Source organism: Leptidea sinapis, chromosome 15 (genome assembly GCF_905404315.1).
Source record: "Leptidea sinapis chromosome 15, ilLepSina1.1, whole genome shotgun sequence".
Classification (NCBI taxonomy): domain Eukaryota; kingdom Metazoa; phylum Arthropoda; class Insecta; order Lepidoptera; family Pieridae; genus Leptidea; species Leptidea sinapis.
In genome coordinates this window covers 4,218,157-4,240,840 of record NC_066279.1, presented here as the reverse complement: position 1 = coordinate 4,240,840, position 22,684 = coordinate 4,218,157, and the positions used below count along the sequence as shown (strand labels likewise).

The window sequence follows — 22,684 nt, the reverse complement described above, 5'->3', positions numbered from 1 at the left end:
CCTTGCTTGCTGGAGGATGTTGGCTAGATTATGAGTATACCACAACGGGGTCTACTTCTGCCGTGAAGCAGTAATGTGGAACCATTGTCGTGTTTCGGTCTGTAGGGCGCTGTAGCTAGTGAAATAACTGGTATAAATGAGACTTAATATTTTATGTATCAACGTGACGAGCGCAATTGTAGTGCCGCTCATAATTACTGAGTGTTTCAATAATCCTGAGCGGAACAGCATTGTAATGGGCATGGCGTATCAGCTGAACGTCCTGCTCGTATCGTCACTTATTTTCATAAAAAAATAAACCTTATTATCACTTCATTTTTAAAAAAAACATAAGAAATACTTGGCACTCCTGGTAACAGCATCACGGTTGGTTGTGGTGCGATATATAAGGTAAAGCGCCAAATTTCAATTGTGAATACTAAGTGGAAACTCTGCCCAAATACCGTGATGATAAGAGTTGCGTGTGTTGATACCAGCACCCTGGTCCCCCAGCTCACCTGTGCAGCGGCCTCACGTCGGCGGGCGCCAGCCGCGCGTGCAGCGCCAGCCCCGCGTCCCCCAGCTCACCTGTGGAGCGGCCTCACGTCGGCGGGCGCCAGCCGCGCGTGCAGCGCCAGCCCCGCGTCCCCCAGCTCACCTGTGGAGCGGCCTCACGTCGGCGGGCGCCAGCCGCGCGTGCAGCGCCAGCCCCGCGTCCCCCAGCTCACCTGTGGAGCGGCCTCACGTCGGCGGGCGCCAGCCGCGCGTGCAGCGCCAGCCCCGCGTCCCCCAGCTCACCTGTGGAGCGGCCTCACGTCGGCGGGCGCCAGCCGCGCGTGCAGCGCCAGCCCCGCGTCCCCCAGCTCACCTGTGGAGCGGCCTCACGTCGGCGGGCGCCAGCCGCGCGTGCAGCGCCAGCCCCGCGTCCCCCAGCTCACCTGTGGAGCGGCCTCACGTCGGCGGGCGCCAGCCGCGCGTGCAGCGCCAGCCCCGCGTCCCCCAGCTCACCTGTGGAGCGGCCTCACGTCGGCGGGCGCCAGCCGCGCGTGCAGCGCCAGCCCCGCGTCCCCCAGCTCACCTGTGGAGCGGCCTCACGTCGGCGGGCGCCAGCCGCGCGTGCAGCGCCAGCCCCGCGTCCCCCAGCTCACCTGTGGAGCGGCCTCACGTCGGCGGGCGCCAGCCGCGCGTGCAGCGCCAGCCCCGCGTCCCCCAGCTCACCTGTGGAGCGGCCTCACGTCGGCGGGCGCCAGCCGCGCGTGCAGCGCCAGCCCCGCGTCCCCCAGCTCACCTGTGGAGCGGCCTCACGTCGGCGGGCGCCAGCCGCGCGTGCAGCGCCAGCCCCGCGTCCCCCAGCTCACCTGTGGAGCGGCCTCACGTCGGCGGGCGCCAGCCGCGCGTGCAGCGCCAGCCCCGCGTCCCCCAGCTCACCTGTGGAGCGGCCTCACGTCGGCGGGCGCCAGCCGCGCGTGCAGCGCCAGCCCCGCGTCCCCCAGCTCACCTGTGGAGCGGCCTCACGTCGGCGGGCGCCAGCCGCGCGTGCAGCGCCAGCCCCGCGTCCCCCAGCTCACCTGTGGAGCGGCCTCACGTCGGCGGGCGCCAGCCGCGCGTGCAGCGCCAGCCCCGCGTCCCCCAGCTCACCTGTGGAGCGGCCTCACGTCGGCGGGCGCCAGCCGCGCGTGCAGCGCCAGCCCCGCGTCCCCCAGCTCACCTGTGGAGCGGCCTCACGTCGGCGGGCGCCAGCCGCGCGTGCAGCGCCAGCCCCGCGTCCCCCAGCTCACCTGTGGAGCGGCCTCACGTCGGCGGGCGCCAGCCGCGCGTGCAGCGCCAGCCCCGCGTCCCCCAGCTCACCTGTGGAGCGGCCTCACGTCGGCGGGCGCCAGCCGCGCGTGCAGCGCCAGCCCCGCGTCCCCCAGCTCACCTGTGGAGCGGCCTCACGTCGGCGGGCGCCAGCCGCGCGTGCAGCGCCAGCCCCGCGTCCCCCAGCTCACCTGTGGAGCGGCCTCACGTCGGCGGGCGCCAGCCGCGCGTGCAGCGCCAGCCCCGCGTCCCCCAGCTCACCTGTGGAGCGGCCTCACGTCGGCGGGCGCCAGCCGCGCGTGCAGCGCCAGCCCCGCGTCCCCCAGCTCACCTGTGGAGCGGCCTCACGTCGGCGGGCGCCAGCCGCGCGTGCAGCGCCAGCCCCGCGTCCCCCAGCTCACCTGTGGAGCGGCCTCACGTCGGCGGGCGCCAGCCGCGCGTGCAGCGCCAGCCCCGCGTCCCCCAGCTCACCTGTGGAGCGGCCTCACGTCGGCGGGCGCCAGCCGCGCGTGCAGCGCCAGCCCCGCGTCCCCCAGCTCACCTGTGGAGCGGCCTCACGTCGGCGGGCGCCAGCCGCGCGTGCAGCGCCAGCCCCGCGTCCCCCAGCTCACCTGTAGAGCGGCCTCACGTCGGCGGGCGCCAGCCGCGCGTGCAGCGCCAGCCCCGCGTCCCCCAGCTCACCTGTAGAGCGGCCTCACGTCGGCGGGCGCCAGCCGCGCGTGCAGCGCCAGCCCCGCGTCCCCCAGCTCACCTGTGGAGCGGCCTCACGTCGGCGGGCGCCAGCCGCGCGTGCAGCGCCAGCCCCGCGTCCCCCAGCTCACCTGTGGAGCGGCCTCACGTCGGCGGGCGCCAGCCGCGCGTGCAGCGCCAGCCCCGCGTCCCCCAGCTCACCTGTGGAGCGGCCTCACGTCGGCGGGCGCCAGCCGCGCGTGCAGCGCCAGCCCCGCGTCCCCCAGCTCACCTGTGGAGCGGCCTCACGTCGGCGGGCGCCAGCCGCGCGTGCAGCGCCAGCCCCGCGTCCCCCAGCTCACCTGTGGAGCGGCCTCACGTCGGCGGGCGCCAGCCGCGCGTGCAGCGCCAGCCCCGCGTCCCCCAGCTCACCTGTGGAGCGGCCTCACGTCGGCGGGCGCCAGCCGCGCGTGCAGCGCCAGCCCCGCGTCCCCCAGCTCACCTGTGGAGCGGCCTCACGTCGGCGGGCGCCAGCCGCGCGTGCAGCGCCAGCCCCGCGTCCCCCAGCTCACCTGTGGAGCGGCCTCACGTCGGCGGGCGCCAGCCGCGCGTGCAGCGCCAGCCCCGCGTCCCCCAGCTCACCTGTGGAGCGGCCTCACGTCGGCGGGCGCCAGCCGCGCGTGCAGCGCCAGCCCCGCGTCCCCCAGCTCACCTGTGGAGCGGCCTCACGTCGGCGGGCGCCAGCCGCGCGTGCAGCGCCAGCCCCGCGTCCCCCAGCTCACCTGTGGAGCGGCCTCACGTCGGCGGGCGCCAGCCGCGCGTGCAGCGCCAGCCCCGCGTCCCCCAGCTCACCTGTGGAGCGGCCTCACGTCGGCGGGCGCCAGCCGCGCGTGCAGCGCCAGCCCCGCGTCCCCCAGCTCACCTGTGGAGCGGCCTCACGTCGGCGGGCGCCAGCCGCGCGTGCAGCGCCAGCCCCGCGTCCCCCAGCTCACCTGTGGAGCGGCCTCACGTCGGCGGGCGCCAGCCGCGCGTGCAGCGCCAGCCCCGCGTCCCCCAGCTCACCTGTGGAGCGGCCTCACGTCGGCGGGCGCCAGCCGCGCGTGCAGCGCCAGCCCCGCGTCCCCCAGCTCACCTGTGGAGCGGCCTCACGTCGGCGGGCGCCAGCCGCGCGTGCAGCGCCAGCCCCGCGTCCCCCAGCTCACCTGTGGAGCGGCCTCACGTCGGCGGGCGCCAGCCGCGCGTGCAGCGCCAGCCCCGCGTCCCCCAGCTCACCTGTGGAGCGGCCTCACGTCGGCGGGCGCCAGCCGCGCGTGCAGCGCCAGCCCCGCGTCCCCCAGCTCACCTGTGGAGCGGCCTCACGTCGGCGGGCGCCAGCCGCGCGTGCAGCGCCAGCCCCGCGTCCCCCAGCTCACCTGTGGAGCGGCCTCACGTCGGCGGGCGCCAGCCGCGCGTGCAGCGCCAGCCCCGCGTCCCCCAGCTCACCTGTGGAGCGGCCTCACGTCGGCGGGCGCCAGCCGCGCGTGCAGCGCCAGCCCCGCGTCCCCCAGCTCACCTGTGGAGCGGCCTCACGTCGGCGGGCGCCAGCCGCGCGTGCAGCGCCAGCCCCGCGTCCCCCAGCTCACCTGTGGAGCGGCCTCACGTCGGCGGGCGCCAGCCGCGCGTGCAGCGCCAGCCCCGCGTCCACGACGGCCAGCTGCGCGGTCACCAGTCGCCGGAGCCGGGCCGCGGCCGCCGCCTCGCGGGGACTGGCGTTTCTCCCGAATTCCGCGCTCAGGAAAGCTTGCTCGTATTTGCTTATCCCACCCTTAATAACATTATAATAATTCAAAACGTGAAATAATTAATAACAATAAATCTAAACAATTTGTTGACCGACTTCTCAATTCTTCAGTATGTTTTTTTTATGTTTGTTACCTTTGATAATTCTTTTTTTACCTGAAAGCTGGTGCTTCCCGTGTGGTCCCATTGCAATATGGTTACTTAATTACTCTAATTCTATTAACGATTATTGTTATTTTTGGAGTCGGTGTCAGCCAAGGCAGATTTGTAACTACATACATAGTTAATGATGGAATGTGCTGAATCACACATGCAACGTGAGGAGGAGACGAGAGCGGGGCCGCGGCGGGAAGAAATCAATAATAACAGTAATCGCTAATACAATTCGATTGAATAAAAACACGCAATTATCAGAGCATACTTTATCTACTGTTTTGGAATTATTTTTTCGAAGTCGGTTGTTATTTTGTTATTTTTTTTGAATTATATGCTTATTATTAGTCTGGGATTAAATATACAAATTAAATTTGTAACCAAAATTTATGAATAATGCGGCACTCGAACCCACGACCTCTCGAATTCCGTCCGAGCGCTATTACCAACTGAACCAACGATTCGAGTGACGCAAGATGAAAGATTAGTATGTCTTGTTCAACTCTCAGTTCGTAACCTAGTCAAAACCAATAATTGTATATTAGAAAATTGACTTAAGATGTCGCTCGTTCCAATTCAAACACAATAAAAAAAGTTGCAAATTTAATTTGTATAATTAATCTAATGACACAGTTCTAATTCTTTAAAATATATTTTTGAAATGTTTTAGTCCAAGAAAATACTAATAATAATTATTACTGTAGAACTTTCTTTAGCTTATTAAACATATCAAGCATAGTCAACTCATCATCATAATCAGCCGGAAGACATCCACTACTGGACAAAGGCCACCCCCAAAGAATTCCACAACGATTGGTCCTGCGCTGCCCTCATCCGACGTATTCCGGCAATCTTGACCAGATCATCGGTCCATCTTGTGGGGACCTACCAACACTGCGTCTTCCGGTATATGGTTGCCATTCGAGGACTTTAGTGCCCCAACGATCATCTATCCGTCGAACTATGTGCCCTGCCCACTGTCACTTCAGTTTTGCAATCATTTCGATTATGTCTCATAAGGCCCATAGTTAGCGACCACGTCTAATCAACTATGGTCAATTAATACCAATAAAACAATCAAATAATTTAATGTATCCTGTTACTGGAGAGTAACGTATCCATTCTACAGACGAACTATAATATTAATATTCACACAATAAGAACAATAGGTGTTTATATTTGTTTTCTTCTGTGATGTTATTAAAAAGGTGCTTCATACCTGTACATTAGCGTCGATTGTGCCCTGCAGCCGCATAGAGAAAGGATTGATATTTCTCGAGGGATCCGCAGTGTACTGAGATATCAAGTTGCGTAGTTCTCGCTCAGTCGACTCCATAGTCTCACACGCAAACTACATATTAATAAAATTACATGAATTACAATTATTTTTTAACTTAACAAAAATTCGTAAATAGTTTTATTAATAGACTAGTTGATCGCCCCTACTTATAAAGCCCCAACTAATATAATGAGTAAAAGCGCCTCGATAGCAAAGTGTAAAAAAACCCACAATGACTACGATGTTTACCTATATTAACATTAATGCAGTGGATCAGTATTTTGTATTTTTATAATAATAACCGTACAGTTTTTGATTGAAATTTAAAAATTGCAAAAGTATGGCAACCGGGACAAATGCTCAGAATCCGTGCCAAAACGGAAGTGCTTAAATTTTTTAGAACCATTTGGAATGTGTCGCAAGCAGCAGAAGAATTGGTAATCTAATAAGAATTTTCTTATATTATTAAATATTTTTGATTACAATTTTTTACAAATTTATTAATTAGTGTTGCAAGAAATGTGTACATCTTTATGCAAATTGTACTTCAATTATAAACTCACTTCAACGGGTGTGATCTCTTCAACAGACCTGGTGACAACCTCCGACCACCTCAGAATGCCAGGCAATATATTCTCTGTTACAAGGGTTGTGCGCTCGATCCACAAACTCTGAAACGATAATGTACTCATGTTGTATTTATTAGTAGTGGAAGGGCTCTTGGCACATACTGTTCACTAGTTTTGAGTTAAGTTCAGTTCCGTGGTCACTTGGCGGCCTTGGAGGCCAAACTGGCCTCTAAAAAGCGTGGTGCACTCAGTAAAGCGAGACAGTACTACACTATAAGCCACCGTCTGCAACTGTATAAGAGGCAAATTCGGCCTCACATAGAGTACTGTTCCCCTGTTAGCGGACGCGCCCCATACAACGAAGAACGGCTCGAATCATCGACGATCAAGTCATGTACGATCGGCTTGATTCCTTGCGTTGCGTTGAGATGTGGGTTCTCTCTGCATCTTCTACCGCATTATCAGTTGGGGTTGATTCCAGCGGCCGACTTCTACCACCAGAAATTACGTCAAAATGCTAAATATCATCTGCATTACGTTGACGTCTGACATTCCTCAACTGCGCGTTTTGCAAGAAATTTCTTGCCTCGCACAGTCACTTTGTGAAACCAATTACCAACTGCTGTTTTCCCGAACCGATGCGACTTAGGGACCTTCAAGAAAAGAGCATACTCCCATCATAAAGGCCGCACACACATCTCTTGATACCTGTTGCTTCAAATGTCCATGGGCGGTTGCCTCACTACTTCCCATCCCGTGAGCCTCTTGCCCGTTTGCCCCCCTTATATAAATTAAACTAGCAGAGTAACGACGCCTTTTTCTACCGGCAAGTAAGTATATATGCAAACACTATTTTATTAGTTGTCGAGCGCAATCGCGGTGCTGCTAGAAATTTAGCGTTTTCAGTATAATATTCAGTCAGCTATTATATTATTGGATTAATTTCAATCACATGGTATCAATGCGCGCATTTATATGCAATTGTATCGTTTGGTCAGATAACAATACCCATAAATTATAAAAAGTACCTTAAACTCGTTATCCTTATCGATGGGCGGTTTATGCAGCGGCCGATCTGACAGAAAAGTGTTGACGTCATTGAACGAGTAGAATCGCTTCACTTGTTCGGGCGCGTTGCTCGGACACGACTCCAGTCTGGCTACTGGCTTCACGTTGCAAATCTGGATATCTAAGGAGTAAACATGCCCCATATATTAAAATATACTATATTGGGTGATTTGAAAAAAGAGAATGGATAAAAGTAGATTTGCTGCACAATTTTTTACGAATAATATTGTGTATGTTGGGGCAGGTCAACCTCCATTTGCCTGACCGACATTACGTTTACTTTACATTTTATTACGACCCATCGAGATTCTTTGCCACATAACCACTACTTTTCAATATTTATTTTCACATAAACAAAAAAATAAAAACGATATTATAATAAACTCTTTGTTATTATAATAAACATATCAACTTGATTTCAAGCGAAAAGAATCCTAAAAAATGTCGTGTGTGACACGTAATCACGACCTCTTACAATTCCAGAGCTTGACTCTCAATAATTGCCTTCCAGATTCGCAATGTACTGAAAATTAGCAAAGTCAAGAGTACCAAAAATAAGAGAGCTCGTACAAAATACTGATGTGAGTAGAAAAACCTGTAAATATTTGCCAGGACTGTGGTCGAAGTTCCATTATCTCATTATTTTAGAACACATACTTTATGTCAGACGTCACAAAGTCACAGTGGACAAACTAATTACAAGAAGGCACGAGACGAGCAGGACGCTCATCTGATGGTAATTGATACACCCTTTCCATTACAATACAGTGCCGCTCAGGATTCTTGAAAAACCCAAAAATTCTGAGCGGCACTACAATTGCGCTTGTCACCTCGAGACATAAGATATTCACATTTGCCCAGTAACATCACAAGCTACGGTGCCCTTCAGAACGAAACAATAATGCTAACACATTACAGCTTCACAGCAGGAAAAGGTTGTACTACTCATAATCTAGCTTCCTGTATCAAGAAGTCTCCCACTGGTAAATGCCCTTAGTCGGCTCTTACAACACCCTTTGGTCTGGGACTTCCATATCCTTTTTATGCCCCCTATTTAAAAACAATTTTTGAAAAAAAAAAAAAAAAAAAAAAAAAAAAAAAAAAACATTCCATTTCAAAATATTTAGAATTCTAATTTTATCTCCATAACTGTGCGTAAAAGAGAAAACAATCAACATTAGATAAAATATTGAGATGCCTTCTGAAATAAGGAAGCTTGCTAGGCGATTAATGAGACAATACCAAAGAACACATGCAAACAGTGCAAGTACAGAAGCCCGCAAAATCAATTAAAGAAATAGGGTCTCTTGCGGCCATACAATAAGGCCAGATTGCACAGCGCTATATGTTAATAGCTACATTTATATTCACCTAGAAGCTGTCTCTCTCTCACCTGACTCGTATCTCTTCTGACGACGTTAGGGTTGTCTTCTTTACCTAAAACTATACCTACCTAGTATAAGGTTATCTTATAAAAATAGTTAAGTTTTTTCTATAATATAAATAGGTATGCAAACATAATTTTAAATCAATATGCTTTCGTTGTCAAACATACATTAGTTGCAGATAGTAATGCATGCGTTGGAAGACCACGACGTAGTCAAACCTACTTAGTATAGGAAATAAATAGCTATCATGAAAGGTTATTTAATAATAATAAAAATCATCTTAGGTTAGATTGTTTCAGCGTTTTAGGAAGCTCAAAAAATTATATTTGGATCGCAATAACCTTTAATATGCTTAGCTTTTTTATGTTTCTCCATTCTTAAAAGATCGGTCGGACCGGTCACTGCCCGCTATGGAGTCCGTACTCCTTACCGGCGTGGGGAGTGAGACAGGCCTGACAATACGTACACTGTCCGTCAGCACTGATGACTGACTCGTCAGGCGGCGTGTTCCTCATCAGGATGTGAGCGGAGACATACTCCGCCTGCAACCGCTGCGTGAACGCGCCAATTCGCTCGTACTCATGCCCGCGATACACAAACTGCTTGTTCTGTTATACAAAAAAAAGTGTAAAGCTGAAGAGCTTTTATTTGCTTAAAAATTTATTTTAGTGTATGACAACCAGATCCATAAGAAATAAATTATATTAGCTGCAGATGAGGTCCTAAAGAATCATTGTGAGCAAAGTTTAAAGAAAAACATCTTAACTGTTGCCTCTCAATATATATAACATTCTTGATAATGTTAAGTATGTACATTCACATAAGTGTACAGGCACATAAGTGAATTTGCTAGAAACTGATGTTAACACCAGGCACAAAAACTTATTATGCTTACTACTCGGCCAAGTCGAGTAAGTAAGTAAGTGCTAGCGTAAGAATTACTTTTACTTACATACTTATTTAAACTTTCTTTTTAATTTATGTATTAGATACAAGTAAGTTACACTATAAAATCAATAAAGGATAACGGTATAGAAATTAATTAAGTACTATGCGTTGAAATTGTAAAATGTATTGTGTGAGCTGTTTGTTATCCCAAAGAAATAAAATAAAATATACAACTCAGATATGTTTAAGTCATACTGTATGTATTCAAGTCAAAATAACTTACCCTAACAAATGGAGGGCAGCCTTTTCCATAGAATCCAACACGGAAGTATTCAGGTTCCGGTCTTAGTTCCTTCATGACTGAGTCGAGGAAGGTGGCGTAAGTACGTAAACACTCCGCCAGGCGCGGGTAGTCACACAACTTCATTTCGTACAGTGTTGCCAGCTCACGAAGTAATGGCAACCCTTTCTCCCAACACTATATAAAGTGGCATGTATTAAGGAGTTTTAATATCCTTCTTATAACAGAAATATGAAGTTTTTATGAAATTTCATGAGCGAACAAACGCCAATACAGCAGTATTAAAATAAAATTTACTAGTATAATGTTACGCGTATTAATTACTTAATTAAGTTGGTTATGATTGGCATACGCAAATATTTTGCAGTAAATTTTAATCAAACTATGAGTAAACCTCGTTGTTTGAACAGTCGAGAACCGGTGCCCAACCTTCAAACCCAACAAATACAACTGTCCTGAAAGAGATAGGTACTACCGACAAGAGAATACCGACTTTGTTATATATTATGTCAATTTCTGTCAGTGTTAGTCAATTTCTATAATAATCTAAATTACGTCTTAATTCGTACTGATTAGTCCACTGGTTCAGATGTTTATGGTTATATTTTGTAAAAGGGCTTTAGAATAGTTCAGTGCAGCCCTGTGTCACTGCGACCAATGTGATCTATTGTGGTAGCCACTGTTAACTATAGCTCATTGCTAAGATTGAATCTTATATTATGAATATTATTATATCACTGAACTAACGTATCTCAAGCAGTTCAAGAATTGGACTTTCCAAATAGACGCTACGTTTACACATTAAAGGACCACATTCAGAGAGGATGTATACCGGTGTTTCATCTGGTTCATATGATTTACTTAAAAATAAAGACCATCGGTACCTGACTGCAATTAATAAAATAATATGTTGTTACCTTGCCCCTGTCAAAATATTGCAAGACTTGATTGTAGAGCGCCTCTTTCCTCTTCCATTCAGGAGTCTCTGGGTGTTCTGGGTCCACGCCAACTTGATCGCTCTCCCAGCTCAACGTTTCGGCATACAACTGTGTAATTATACATCTATTAAATCAAATCAAATCAAAATCACTTTATTCATGTAGGTAAGGAAATGACATTTCTTTTACCTTTTATATTAGCTATACAAATTTGATTAGGCGTTATTTTGCGGAAATCCATAATTATTCAAATGTTGTAAGCCTTCTTGAGTGTAAATTACACTAAGATTCATCTTCAATCTATTCGACACGTGTTTCGCCTCTACACGAGTCATCCTCATGAGATGTTGACTTGCTAAATTCTAGCACGATACAGTCTCCGTGTCGAATAGATTGAAGACAAATCTTAGCGGAATTCACACTCAAGAAGGCTCACAACATTTGAATAGCCATACTAATCTTATAAAGAATAGATTTAGTAAAGGTTAATGCCCATATTTGGCCAATACCACTCAAAGAATTACTTTAATTACAAAAATTCGTTCTTAATTGCATTCAATCGACCGGAATATTCCACGCTTGCGACGCGCTCCCTTCCAAACACACACACACACACACAGAGAGAAGTCAATATAAAACGCGTACTATTTTTTTCTGTTTGCTGTTTTTATATCAAGAATGTTATTTAAGAATTTTGTTTTGCCAATATAAAATCTCTGTTGATTGATCATTGTTTTGTATTATCTTACCTGGCTAAAGAATGATGTAATATGCTGTGGAATTTATGAAATTCAAAAAAAAATGTGCAGATAAAAGTAACAAAAATTTTTATTCTTTCTATTCAGCAGTGCTGCCATTTCTAAGCTCGATCAAGAATAAATAATCGATTATTTTTGTCAACAATTTCGTTTGTAATGTCGCATCTTTTATGTTGTTGAGAAAGCTACCTATTCCAGTGTATTTCACACAACTTAAAAACAACATTCTTAAGTGCGTGATGATTTACGACAAGAGTATGTATTTCTACACAGAGCTGTATATGTTAGGATCAAAACGATTCACTAATATATCAATATGATTTAAATTATATATTGTAATGAAAGGTTGATTTTACTATAAAATATGTTATTTACCAACAACGTGCATCCAGCTTCAACGAAGTTATCTGAACTGATGTGGAGGTCGTGCAGTTTGTACACATATCGTAGGTACATCTCCTTACGGTCTATCTCGTTCTTGTAGAAGTTCTGTAATAATATTTTTTATTTGTTATTCAGATGAATTAAAATTAGTGTTGATTTTATTATAAGTACATACATATATATATATTTTTTACTAGGTGTTCCTACGTATAATGTAACAACCGGGCTGAAAGTGTGTCACTTACGATTTACAAAAAGCGAGCGGAAAAGTTATACGAAAACCTATTATTATGACGCGTTTTTCCTTTGTTTTTTCTTTTTTTTTTGTTTGTGTATTGAATATCTTGACGCTCTGCGATATTGATTAATAAAAATTTACATAAAAACTATGTATCAGCATTAATATTTTGTAAAGAGTCTGGTAAACTTATTTTAAGAAATTAAATAGCCCTAATATGAGTTCAATTCGTTTTCGGTATATTACATTTATACTAGCAGTTTATTTGATAAAATATTAAATATGTATCAATCGGGGAGAAATGCCATTCCACTATTCGAGTGTATTGAGACCCTCGATAACGTCGATTTAGTCACCATGTGGTGGTCCTCCACAGTGCGGTTTTCAAGGAGCTTTCTTCCACGTACTACAAAGCTGTGGAATTAACTTCCTTGTGCGGTGTTACCGGGACGATACGACATGGGTACCTTCAAAAACGCGCGTACACCTTCCTTAAAGGCCGGTAACGCTCCTGTGATTCCTCTGGTGTTGCAAGAGAATGTGGGCTGTGGTGATCACTTAACACCAGGTGACACGTACTTTGTCCTTCTTTTGCATTAAAAAAACGCTTTCGGTTCGCTCTGTTTAACAATAGCTTAAAAGCACTGTCACATCGATAGATGGCGCTATAATATATATAATGATAGTTTTTAGGATCGGCCAATTAATAAAACGATAATGTGTTGCTCTGAAATAATAAAAGATTTATTATGCTTTATAGTTTTTAACACACTTAATTTATGACATCACCATATTAAAACAAACCTGAAATAATAAAAGAAACGACATTAAAGTTTATTCTTTAAATACGCCAACTCCTTATTAATTAATATTGATAGTTTCAACTTTCAATTCTAATCTTTTCTATTTTACCTCTAACCTCCAAGTTTGTAAAATGTGATAAAACTTTAAAACACAGATTAGACACAAGTCACTGACATTGACAACACATTCCTAAAAGCTTTGACATTCCTTTAGGCACTGTGGTAAAATTCATATTAAAGGTAATTAAGAAAATAGGAATATGTTTTCTTTACATCTCCCCTCCCAGAAAAGAAAATTCCCAATTTTCTCAAATCCAGCAGCACCTTAAACATCTAATGTAGGGACTGGTATAAGTTTTGTAACATGAAAAAGGTTTGATTCAGTTTTTCTGTGCCCTGTATAAAATTTTGTAAATTGAGTTTGATATTTTTCTTTTATTTCATAAGGTCCAATTTTTAGTTCATCTAATTTTTTCCTGTTCAGCTTATTTCCATTTTCCACATAAACCATGTCTCCCACATTAAATTCATAGTGTTTTCGATTTTTATCAAATAGTGTTTTATTGTAGTTGTGTGACTTTATTGTGTTTTCTAGTGCTGTTTTTCTGTCCCCTATCCAATCACTATTGGATATCTCTTGCTTTAATTCGTTTGGTAAAATATTAACATCTGTTAAAGCCAGTGACTGAATGTGTAGTGTTGTTATATATATTTACACATTCATGGGCTATTGTTGTCCATGCTCTCTTTCTCCCTTTTTCATTTATCACACGTCAGACACCCGACAAACGCTGCGCCGGCCTCGCGCCATCCTTCCGTCGACACCCGTTCCATTAGACTACGTACAAACACACGCTTTATAACTCACGAGCAGGTTGACAGTGGCGGACATTCTCTTGTCGCGGTGCTCGGCCCCCTGCATCACCGCGCGGTAGTCCAACAACCTCTCCAGAAGGCGCGTCACACACCCGACAAACGCTGCGCCGGCCTCGCGCCATCCTTCCGTCGACACCCGTTCCATTAGACTACGTACAAACACACGCTTTATAACTCACGAGCAGGTTGACAGTGGCGGACATTCTCTTGTCGCGGTGCTCGGCCCCCTGCATCACCGCGCGGTAGTCCAACAACCTCTCCAGAAGGCGCGTCACACACCCGACAAACGCTGCGCCGGCCTCGCGCCATCCTTCCGTCGACACCCGTTCCATTAGACTACGTACAAACACACGCTTTATAACTCACGAGCAGGTTGACAGTGGCGGACATTCTCTTGTCGCGGTGCTCGGCCCCCTGCATCACCGCGCGGTAGTCCAACAACCTCTCCAGAAGGCGCGTCACACACCCGACAAACGCTGCGCCGGCCTCGCGCCATCCTTCCGTCGACACCCGTTCCATTAGACTACGTACAAACACACGCTTTATAACTCACGAGCAGGTTGACAGTGGCGGACATTCTCTTGTCGCGGTGCTCGGCCCCCTGCATCACCGCGCGGTAGTCCAACAACCTCTCCAGAAGGCGCGTCACACACCCGACAAACGCTGCGCCGGCCTCGCGCCATCCTTCCGTCGACACCCGTTCCATTAGACTACGTACAAACACACGCTTTATAACTCACGAGCAGGTTGACAGTGGCGGACATTCTCTTGTCGCGGTGCTCGGCCCCCTGCATCACCGCGCGGTAGTCCAACAACCTCTCCAGAAGGCGCGTCACACACCCGACAAACGCTGCGCCGGCCTCGCGCCATCCTTCCGTCGACACCCGTTCCATTAGACTACGTACAAACACACGCTTTATAACTCACGAGCAGGTTGACAGTGGCGGACATTCTCTTGTCGCGGTGCTCGGCCCCCTGCATCACCGCGCGGTAGTCCAACAACCTCTCCAGAAGGCGCGTCACACACCCGACAAACGCTGCGCCGGCCTCGCGCCATCCTTCCGTCGACACCCGTTCCATTAGACTACGTACAAACACACGCTTTATAACTCACGAGCAGGTTGACAGTGGCGGACATTCTCTTGTCGCGGTGCTCGGCCCCCTGCATCACCGCGCGGTAGTCCAACAACCTCTCCAGAAGGCGCGTCACACACCCGACAAACGCTGCGCCGGCCTCGCGCCATCCTTCCGTCGACACCCGTTCCATTAGACTACGTACAAACACACGCTTTATAACTCACGAGCAGGTTGACAGTGGCGGACATTCTCTTGTCGCGGTGCTCGGCCCCCTGCATCACCGCGCGGTAGTCCAACAACCTCTCCAGAAGGCGCGTCACACACCCGACAAACGCTGCGCCGGCCTCGCGCCATCCTTCCGTCGACACCCGTTCCATTAGACTACGTACAAACACACGCTTTATAACTCACGAGCAGGTTGACAGTGGCGGACATTCTCTTGTCGCGGTGCTCGGCCCCCTGCATCACCGCGCGGTAGTCCAACAACCTCTCCAGAAGGCGCGTCACACACCCGACAAACGCTGCGCCGGCCTCGCGCCATCCTTCCGTCGACACCCGTTCCATTAGACTACGTACAAACACACGCTTTATAACTCACGAGCAGGTTGACAGTGGCGGACATTCTCTTGTCGCGGTGCTCGGCCCCCTGCATCACCGCGCGGTAGTCCAACAACCTCTCCAGAAGGCGCGTCACACACCCGACAAACGCTGCGCCGGCCTCGCGCCATCCTTCCGTCGACACCCGTTCCATTAGACTACGTACAAACACACGCTTTATAACTCACGAGCAGGTTGACAGTGGCGGACATTCTCTTGTCGCGGTGCTCGGCCCCCTGCATCACCGCGCGGTAGTCCAACAACCTCTCCAGAAGGCGCGTCACACACCCGACAAACGCTGCGCCGGCCTCGCGCCATCCTTCCGTCGACACCCGTTCCATTAGACTACGTACAAACACACGCTTTATAACTCACGAGCAGGTTGACAGTGGCGGACATTCTCTTGTCGCGGTGCTCGGCCCCCTGCATCACCGCGCGGTAGTCCAACAACCTCTCCAGAAGGCGCGTCACACACCCGACAAACGCTGCGCCGGCCTCGCGCCATCCTTCCGTCGACACCCGTTCCATTAGACTACGTACAAACACACGCTTTATAACTCACGAGCAGGTTGACAGTGGCGGACATTCTCTTGTCGCGGTGCTCGGCCCCCTGCATCACCGCGCGGTAGTCCAACAACCTCTCCAGAAGGCGCGTCACACACCCGACAAACGCTGCGCCGACCTCGCGCCATCCTTCCGTCGACACCCGTTCCATTAGACTACGTACAAACACACGCTTTATAACTCACGAGCAGGTTGACAGTGGCGGACATTCTCTTGTCGCGGTGCTCGGCCCCCTGCATCACCGCGCGGTAGTCCAACAACCTCTCCAGAAGGCGCGTCACACACCCGACAAACGCTGCGCCGGCCTCGCGCCATCCTTCCGTCGACACCCGTTCCATTAGACTACGTACAAACACACGCTTTATAACTCACGAGCAGGTTGACAGTGGCGGACATTCTCTTGTCGCGGTGCTCGGCCCCCTGCATCACCGCGCGGTAGTCCAACAACCTCTCCAGAAGGCGCGTCACACACCCGACAAACGCTGCGCCGACCTCGCGCCATCCTTCCGTCGACACCCGTTCCATTAGACTACGTACAAACACACGCTTTATAACTCACGAGCAGGTTGACAGTGGCGGACATTCTCTTGTCGCGGTGCTCGGCCCCCTGCATCACCGCGCGGTAGTCCAACAACCTCTCCAGAAGGCGCGTCACACACCCGACAAACGCTGCGCCGGCCTCGCGCCATCCTTCCGTCGACACCCGTTCCATTAGACTACGTACAAACACACGCTTTATAACTCACGAGCAGGTTGACAGTGGCGGACATTCTCTTGTCGCGGTGCTCGGCCCCCTGCATCACCGCGCGGTAGTCCAACAACCTCTCCAGAAGGCGCGTCACACACCCGACAAACGCTGCGCCGACCTCGCGCCATCCTTCCGTCGACACCCGTTCCATTAGACTACGTACAAACACACGCTTTATAACTCACGAGCAGGTTGACAGTGGCGGACATTCTCTTGTCGCGGTGCTCGGCCCCCTGCATCACCGCGCGGTAGTCCAACAACCTCTCCAGAAGGCGCGTCACACACCCGACAAACGCTGCGCCGACCTCGCGCCATCCTTCCGTCGACACCCGTTCCATTAGACTACGTACAAACACACGCTTTATAACTCACGAGCAGGTTGACAGTGGCGGACATTCTCTTGTCGCGGTGCTCGGCCCCCTGCATCACTGCGCGGTAGTCCAACAACCTCTCCAGAAGGCGCGTCACACACCCGACAAACGCTGCGCCGGCCTCGCGCCATCCTTCCGTTGACACCCGTTCCATTAGACTACGTACAAACACACGCTTTATAACGATATCATCTCACAATTTTTTTTTTGTCCTATGCTTCCCCGGGTCATTCACCGATGCCGATTAGGGCAAATGCCGTAAGGAAATCCTTGACCAACATGAATAAAGTGATTTTGATTAGATTTAATAGACGTATAATTATATAGTTGTATGGCGAAACGTTGAGCTGAAAGAGCGATCAAGTTGGCTTTTTCTGCTGTGAAGCAGTAGCTCCTTGCGAAAAGCCAACTTGCCAAAAAGCCAACACTACTGTGTGTAAGCATTATTGTGTTTCGGTCTGAAAGGCGCCGTAGCCAGTGAAATTACTGGGCAAATGAGACTTATCATTTTATGTCTCAAGGTGACGAGCGCAATTATAGTGGCGCTCAGAATTTTTGGGTTTATCATTCCTGAGCGGCACTCCATTGTAATGGGTAGGGTGTATTAATTACCAATTACCATCAGCTGAAGGTCCTTCTCGTCTAATCCCTTAATGTCATTAAAAAAAAACAAATAGCATTAATTTAATCATAGTTCTGTACATATACAGGGTGGACCAAAAGTCCGTTTACATTTGAATCGGTTGCCGCGTCTAGCAGCGGCGGCGGAGGGGGGTGGAAGGGTTACGCATTGCAAGAGCGGCCAATGGGAATTTAGTACCATGGCGTCGTTTAGCGGTAGTCAACGTGCATTTTGTGTACGCGAGTACTATCGAAACAACGATTCTACGACCTTAGCTCAACGAAAGTTTTGCAATCATTACAAGATACGACACAAAAATCAAGCTCCATCAGGTGTGTTAATTAAAAAATGGGTGCTCAAGTTTGAGAAGACGGGTTCAACATTGGATTTACGTCGATCTGGCCGGCCTAGAACGTCGAGGAACCCCGAAAACGTGGAGCGAGTATAATCGTCTGTTCATGACCAACCTGGACTATCAACTCGAAAGCGGTCTGGTGTCCTTAGCGTGCCAAGATAATGATGTATTAAACCGCATTTTCAAGAAAGATTTAAGTCTACATTCCTATAAAATCCAAATGGTGCAGGAATTAAGGCCTCAGGACCATGCCACTAGGTTGCAGTTTGCGAACGAAATGGTAGAGCGATTCACCAGTTTTACAAACATTTTTTTCTCAACAAGGCACACTTCCACCTAAATGGGCATGTTAATAGACAAAATTGTCGTTATTGGATTGACACTATGTCATGGTGATCAAAAACCCCTGCATTCCAGCCAACCAACCTTACTGGGTTCTTGCTTCTTGACGAATTAAAGGATCGTATTCGCACAGAAATCCAAAACATCTCAACAGAAACATGTAAAGCTGTCATCGAAAATTTCCGCTCTAGATTGCAGCAATGCCAGAATAATGAAGGATTGCATATGGATGATGTGATTTTTAAGAAATAAATTCCCCTTTTGTTTACTATCGAAAACAATAAACAATTTTGATCTACTGTAATTAGTTTTTTTTAATCATCATTCCAATTATAAACGGACTTTTGGTCCACCCTGTATTTAGGCAATAAAATCAAAATCTTACACATGATTATAAATATTCAGCATAATATGAAAATGTCTTTAACTGCCTTATTAATAAACGCAATGTAAATAAAATTACTTGTCCCTGTCAAGTAATTCTGTAGTGACAATGATAAGATAAGACATGCGGCGTTATTACAAAAACATAACTTAAACATGGCTTAGGCACGTATTTTGTTAAATAGTGACCCAACTATAACAACATTAGTGACCTAACAATAACGACGGCTTAAATGAAGTTGTCTTTTTCTCTTAGATCACTTATACGTCTAGATAGACTATGACAGCTGTGAAGCTTGTCACGCACACTAAACTAATATTCCTGGCCTGTTTTTATCGGTTGTCTAACAGCAGCAAGAGACTCTATCCAGACGTATAAATTATCTAAGCTATTACTATTACAAAACACTGTTTAGCATGTGTTTACTAAAACTTCGTTAAACACAACTTAAACTGAAGTGTACATCAGTTAGACACACCTTAGACAAGCTTGGATTCGTGTTTTAACATAAGCAATGTCTAAAGTTTGTTGAACGCTGAACAACAGAAAGACACAGCTTTATAGTAGAACTATTTAAAAACAAGTGTTTAACATATTTTTAACTTTTTTGTAATAACATAGAAAAAGTATTAAATTTAGAATAATTTTCCGCGAAATCTAAACAATACTTACACTGAACTTAAATGTTCCCTGAATTGCATGTAGGCATAGAAATAAAAAATTAGTTCTCAGATTTATGTACATAATTCAATAGATTAGAAAAATAATTTTACTTTTGACTCATCAATGTTCATACTATCAAGAATATTATATAAATCCGTTTTCATCGCAGCGAAATAAATAATTATTAATAATTATTTGTGGGCATAAATAAGGTTATTTTGTTTGTTAAAATGTTGCTCAATTGTAAAAATCTCACCCGTAAACAAAAAATTTCTGTAACTTCTTCCTTCCCTTTGCGTACCGCTTCAGTAGTTGTTTCGATTTTACCACTCTATTCTTTTTTAAATTATCAGTTAAGAAATAACCAGGACGTTTCTTATAGGCTGCAAGTATTAAGTCATTTTTAAATACGCGACATGGTTCTAGGTGTAATCTTCATCTCCTGAGATAAAATCTTTTGCTTTCGGACAGGATTTCTTCGAATTCTTTCCCTTACTGCTTTGTCCACGTTTTTCATAATTAATACCAAGCGTATGGAGAGTTTTAAAAATTGCATTAGGCTCCATACCTACTTTGTATAATGCAATCACAGCGATTCAGTTCTCTGTATCACCCCACTCCATTTTAATATCGCAAAATATTGTACAATGTATTGGCGCCAAATTATATAAAAATGACAGATTCCAAATTCAAATGTAATATTTAGTTTATTTTCAATTGTATTTATGGCCACACTAAGTATAATTGCTGAAATATTAAATGTTTGTGGATATAAAGGAGTTGCAATATCTTTCTTGCTAATTCAAATTTAAGTACATATTACTATTTCGAAGCGGTACAAGATCACAGAAATGGAAGTATGGAAATACAAAGTACACAAAACGGCTCACGAACGCCTCAGAAAATCTATGTATTACAAGTCACCGGAACCCTATCCGAAGTGGCATTACCGACATATTTATATATAAAAAAAAGGAAACTTTTGACGTTCATAAGTGCCATTTTATTGGCATACCTAGATGAATATAGTGATTTTGATTTGATTGGAATTGATTTGATTCAGTCTCAAGTAATAATAAAATATAAAATAAATATTATAACTGTTCATTGTGAATATATTTCTGAAAATTTAATATACCTACGTTCACAAAAATCGTCAACTTTTTGCTCTTAATGGTGATTTTTATCATTATAACACTAGAAATAAGGGATTTCTTGTTACTAATTCTAGTAGGCTTCATAAGATACATAATAGCTTTAAGGGTAAATGTATACACTTTTATAATAAAGTCCCAGCTGTTCAGCCAATGGCTCTGTCGTAAATCCTACTACTCCACAGCTGAATAGCTAAGTGATCGGACAGCCTGGGACTAGGTTATGATTATTTTATAGCAATAGCAATGACAGTACAATATTGTATACTTCTATTATTATTAAAAAGAGCGCAAAAAAAGAATGCTGGGAGAGTTTCTTGCGCCGCTTACTCTCTCAGAGCGCTATTTGTTTCCGAAGCGGTAGTAGTATCTAATATATAAAAAATGACACCAAAAAATTCTAAAGGAATCAATTTTGAGAAAATAAATGCCTTTTATGCCTTTTCATGTTAACTCGCCCAACTCTGTTGACTTGTCAGTTTCGTGCCAGAGTTTGGCCTCGGATGCCACGACTAGAGGCGAAACACTTGTCGAATTGTTTTCCGCCAATATTTGTCTTTAAACATTTGGAAAATTATGGAATTCTGTAAAGTAAAGCCTACTTCAATAAATTTTCTTGATATGAATTGACTTGATTCAATCTCAAGTAATAGCGCATGGGTAAATATGTGACTCACACTGTGTCGAAGAGTCTTCGATAATGATCGTCGGCTTTGTTGTCGGCGACGAGCGAGTCGAGTTTGTCGACGAGTGCAGCCTCCGTGCGTCTCGCAGAGCCCGTGGCTGCACGTTCAGCGGCCATTAGCGCCACGAGAGCACCCAACGCCGCGCGACGCAACTCACCCACCAGAGTTATCTCTAGTAAGGCACCTACTGCAGCACCTATTAGCTGAAGTTGCGCGGCACCTAACGAAACGGAATTCAAATTAGAAATAGAAACACTATATTAGCCATTACAAACACTCACACAAAAACATAACAATTTACAATTAATTAAAATTAATTAACAACAAATTAATTAAAACCTTAAAATACTAAATTAAATAACGTAACAAATATTATAAAAAATACAAAAATACTGTTATTTTTCTGAGCGTGATTCCCTGCTAAAAGGAGCTGACTCAGTATATTGTTGGTAAGTGCAGATTCAAATATTTTTGTTCAAAATAGGATTTAAAAACGCTTATTAAACGTCAAAAATTACCACCCATTCAAATAGTGTTTCTCATAAAATCAGGCCAATGGGAGGCTTCTTTGCACAGGATGCCTGCTAGGTTATGGGTAACGGCGCCTATTTCTGCCGTGAAGCAGTAATGTGTTTCGGTCGGAAGGGCGCCGTAGCTAGTGAAATTACTGGGCAAACGAGACTTAAAATCTTATGTCTCAAGGTGACAAGCGCAATTTTTGGGTTTTTGAAGAATCCTAAACGGCATTTCATTGTAATGGACAGGGCGTATCAGTAACCATGAGCTGAACGTGCTTATCGTCCCTTATTGTCATAAGAAAAAAAGACAAGGCGCTTGTCTGTTTGTCCGCTATAATGAAATTAAGTCTCCATAATAGAACTGGATCTCGAGTGTAGCAATGCATTTGAAATATTATTTTAAAGGCTAATGACGAACGCTATGGGATAAGCCATGGAACACTAGAATAATCATCGTATTGGAAAATATGGCGCAAGGCAACTCATTCCACAGTACGTGGAAGGGAGGTCATTGAAGTTTATAACTTATAGTGGATGTTTGAATTTGGCGGCAGGAGTCAGGTTTTTATTCTTATTTTTTATGGATCACTTGGCGATGCGTAGAGACGTCAGCGTCGCTTCGTTGTGTGTTTTCTGCAGCATTTATCACTATATATTATATTACTACTATTTATCACGGGGAGTGTTCCGAAGAGCTGTTTCACCTGATTCCTGCCACCCAATCCCACCACGACA

The 22,684-nt window shown here is 47.1% G+C and overlaps 1 protein-coding gene across 1 annotated transcript; it reads right to left on the bottom strand.

Annotated features, from left to right (window-relative positions):
- Positions 1 to 4,063: 4,063 nt before the first annotated feature.
- On the bottom strand, positions 4,064 to 21,444 carry LOC126968176 (dedicator of cytokinesis protein 3-like). The gene is made up of 12 exons (XM_050813033.1): positions 21,423 to 21,444; positions 19,601 to 19,618; positions 17,302 to 17,382; positions 17,039 to 17,114; positions 11,942 to 12,055; positions 10,788 to 10,916; positions 9,853 to 10,047; positions 9,148 to 9,289; positions 7,254 to 7,414; positions 6,220 to 6,327; positions 5,597 to 5,728; positions 4,064 to 4,249 (listed from the first exon to the last, which is right to left on the bottom strand). The coding sequence occupies exons 3-12, from the start codon at positions 17,376 to 17,378 to the stop codon at positions 4,064 to 4,066; spliced, it is 1,320 nt and encodes a 439-aa protein (XP_050668990.1). The 5' UTR covers positions 17,379 to 17,382; positions 19,601 to 19,618; positions 21,423 to 21,444.
- Between the last annotated feature and the right edge of the window lie 1,240 nt (positions 21,445 to 22,684).

What these genes read in the sequence shown, in the direction of transcription:
- LOC126968176 (XM_050813033.1), bottom strand. Translation starts at nt 17,378, where the DNA reads ATGGAACGGGTGTCAACGGAAGGATGGCGCGAGGCCGGCGCAGCGTTT. An exon ending in AATATTTTGACAGGGGCAAG is followed by an intron (nt 10,048 to 10,787) that starts GTAACAACATAT and finishes CACTTTATATAG; the next exon opens with TGTTGGGAGAAAGGGTTGCC. An exon ending in ATAAGGATAACGAGTTTAAG is followed by an intron (nt 6,328 to 7,253) that starts GTACTTTTTATA and finishes TTATCGTTTCAG; the next exon opens with AGTTTGTGGATCGAGCGCAC.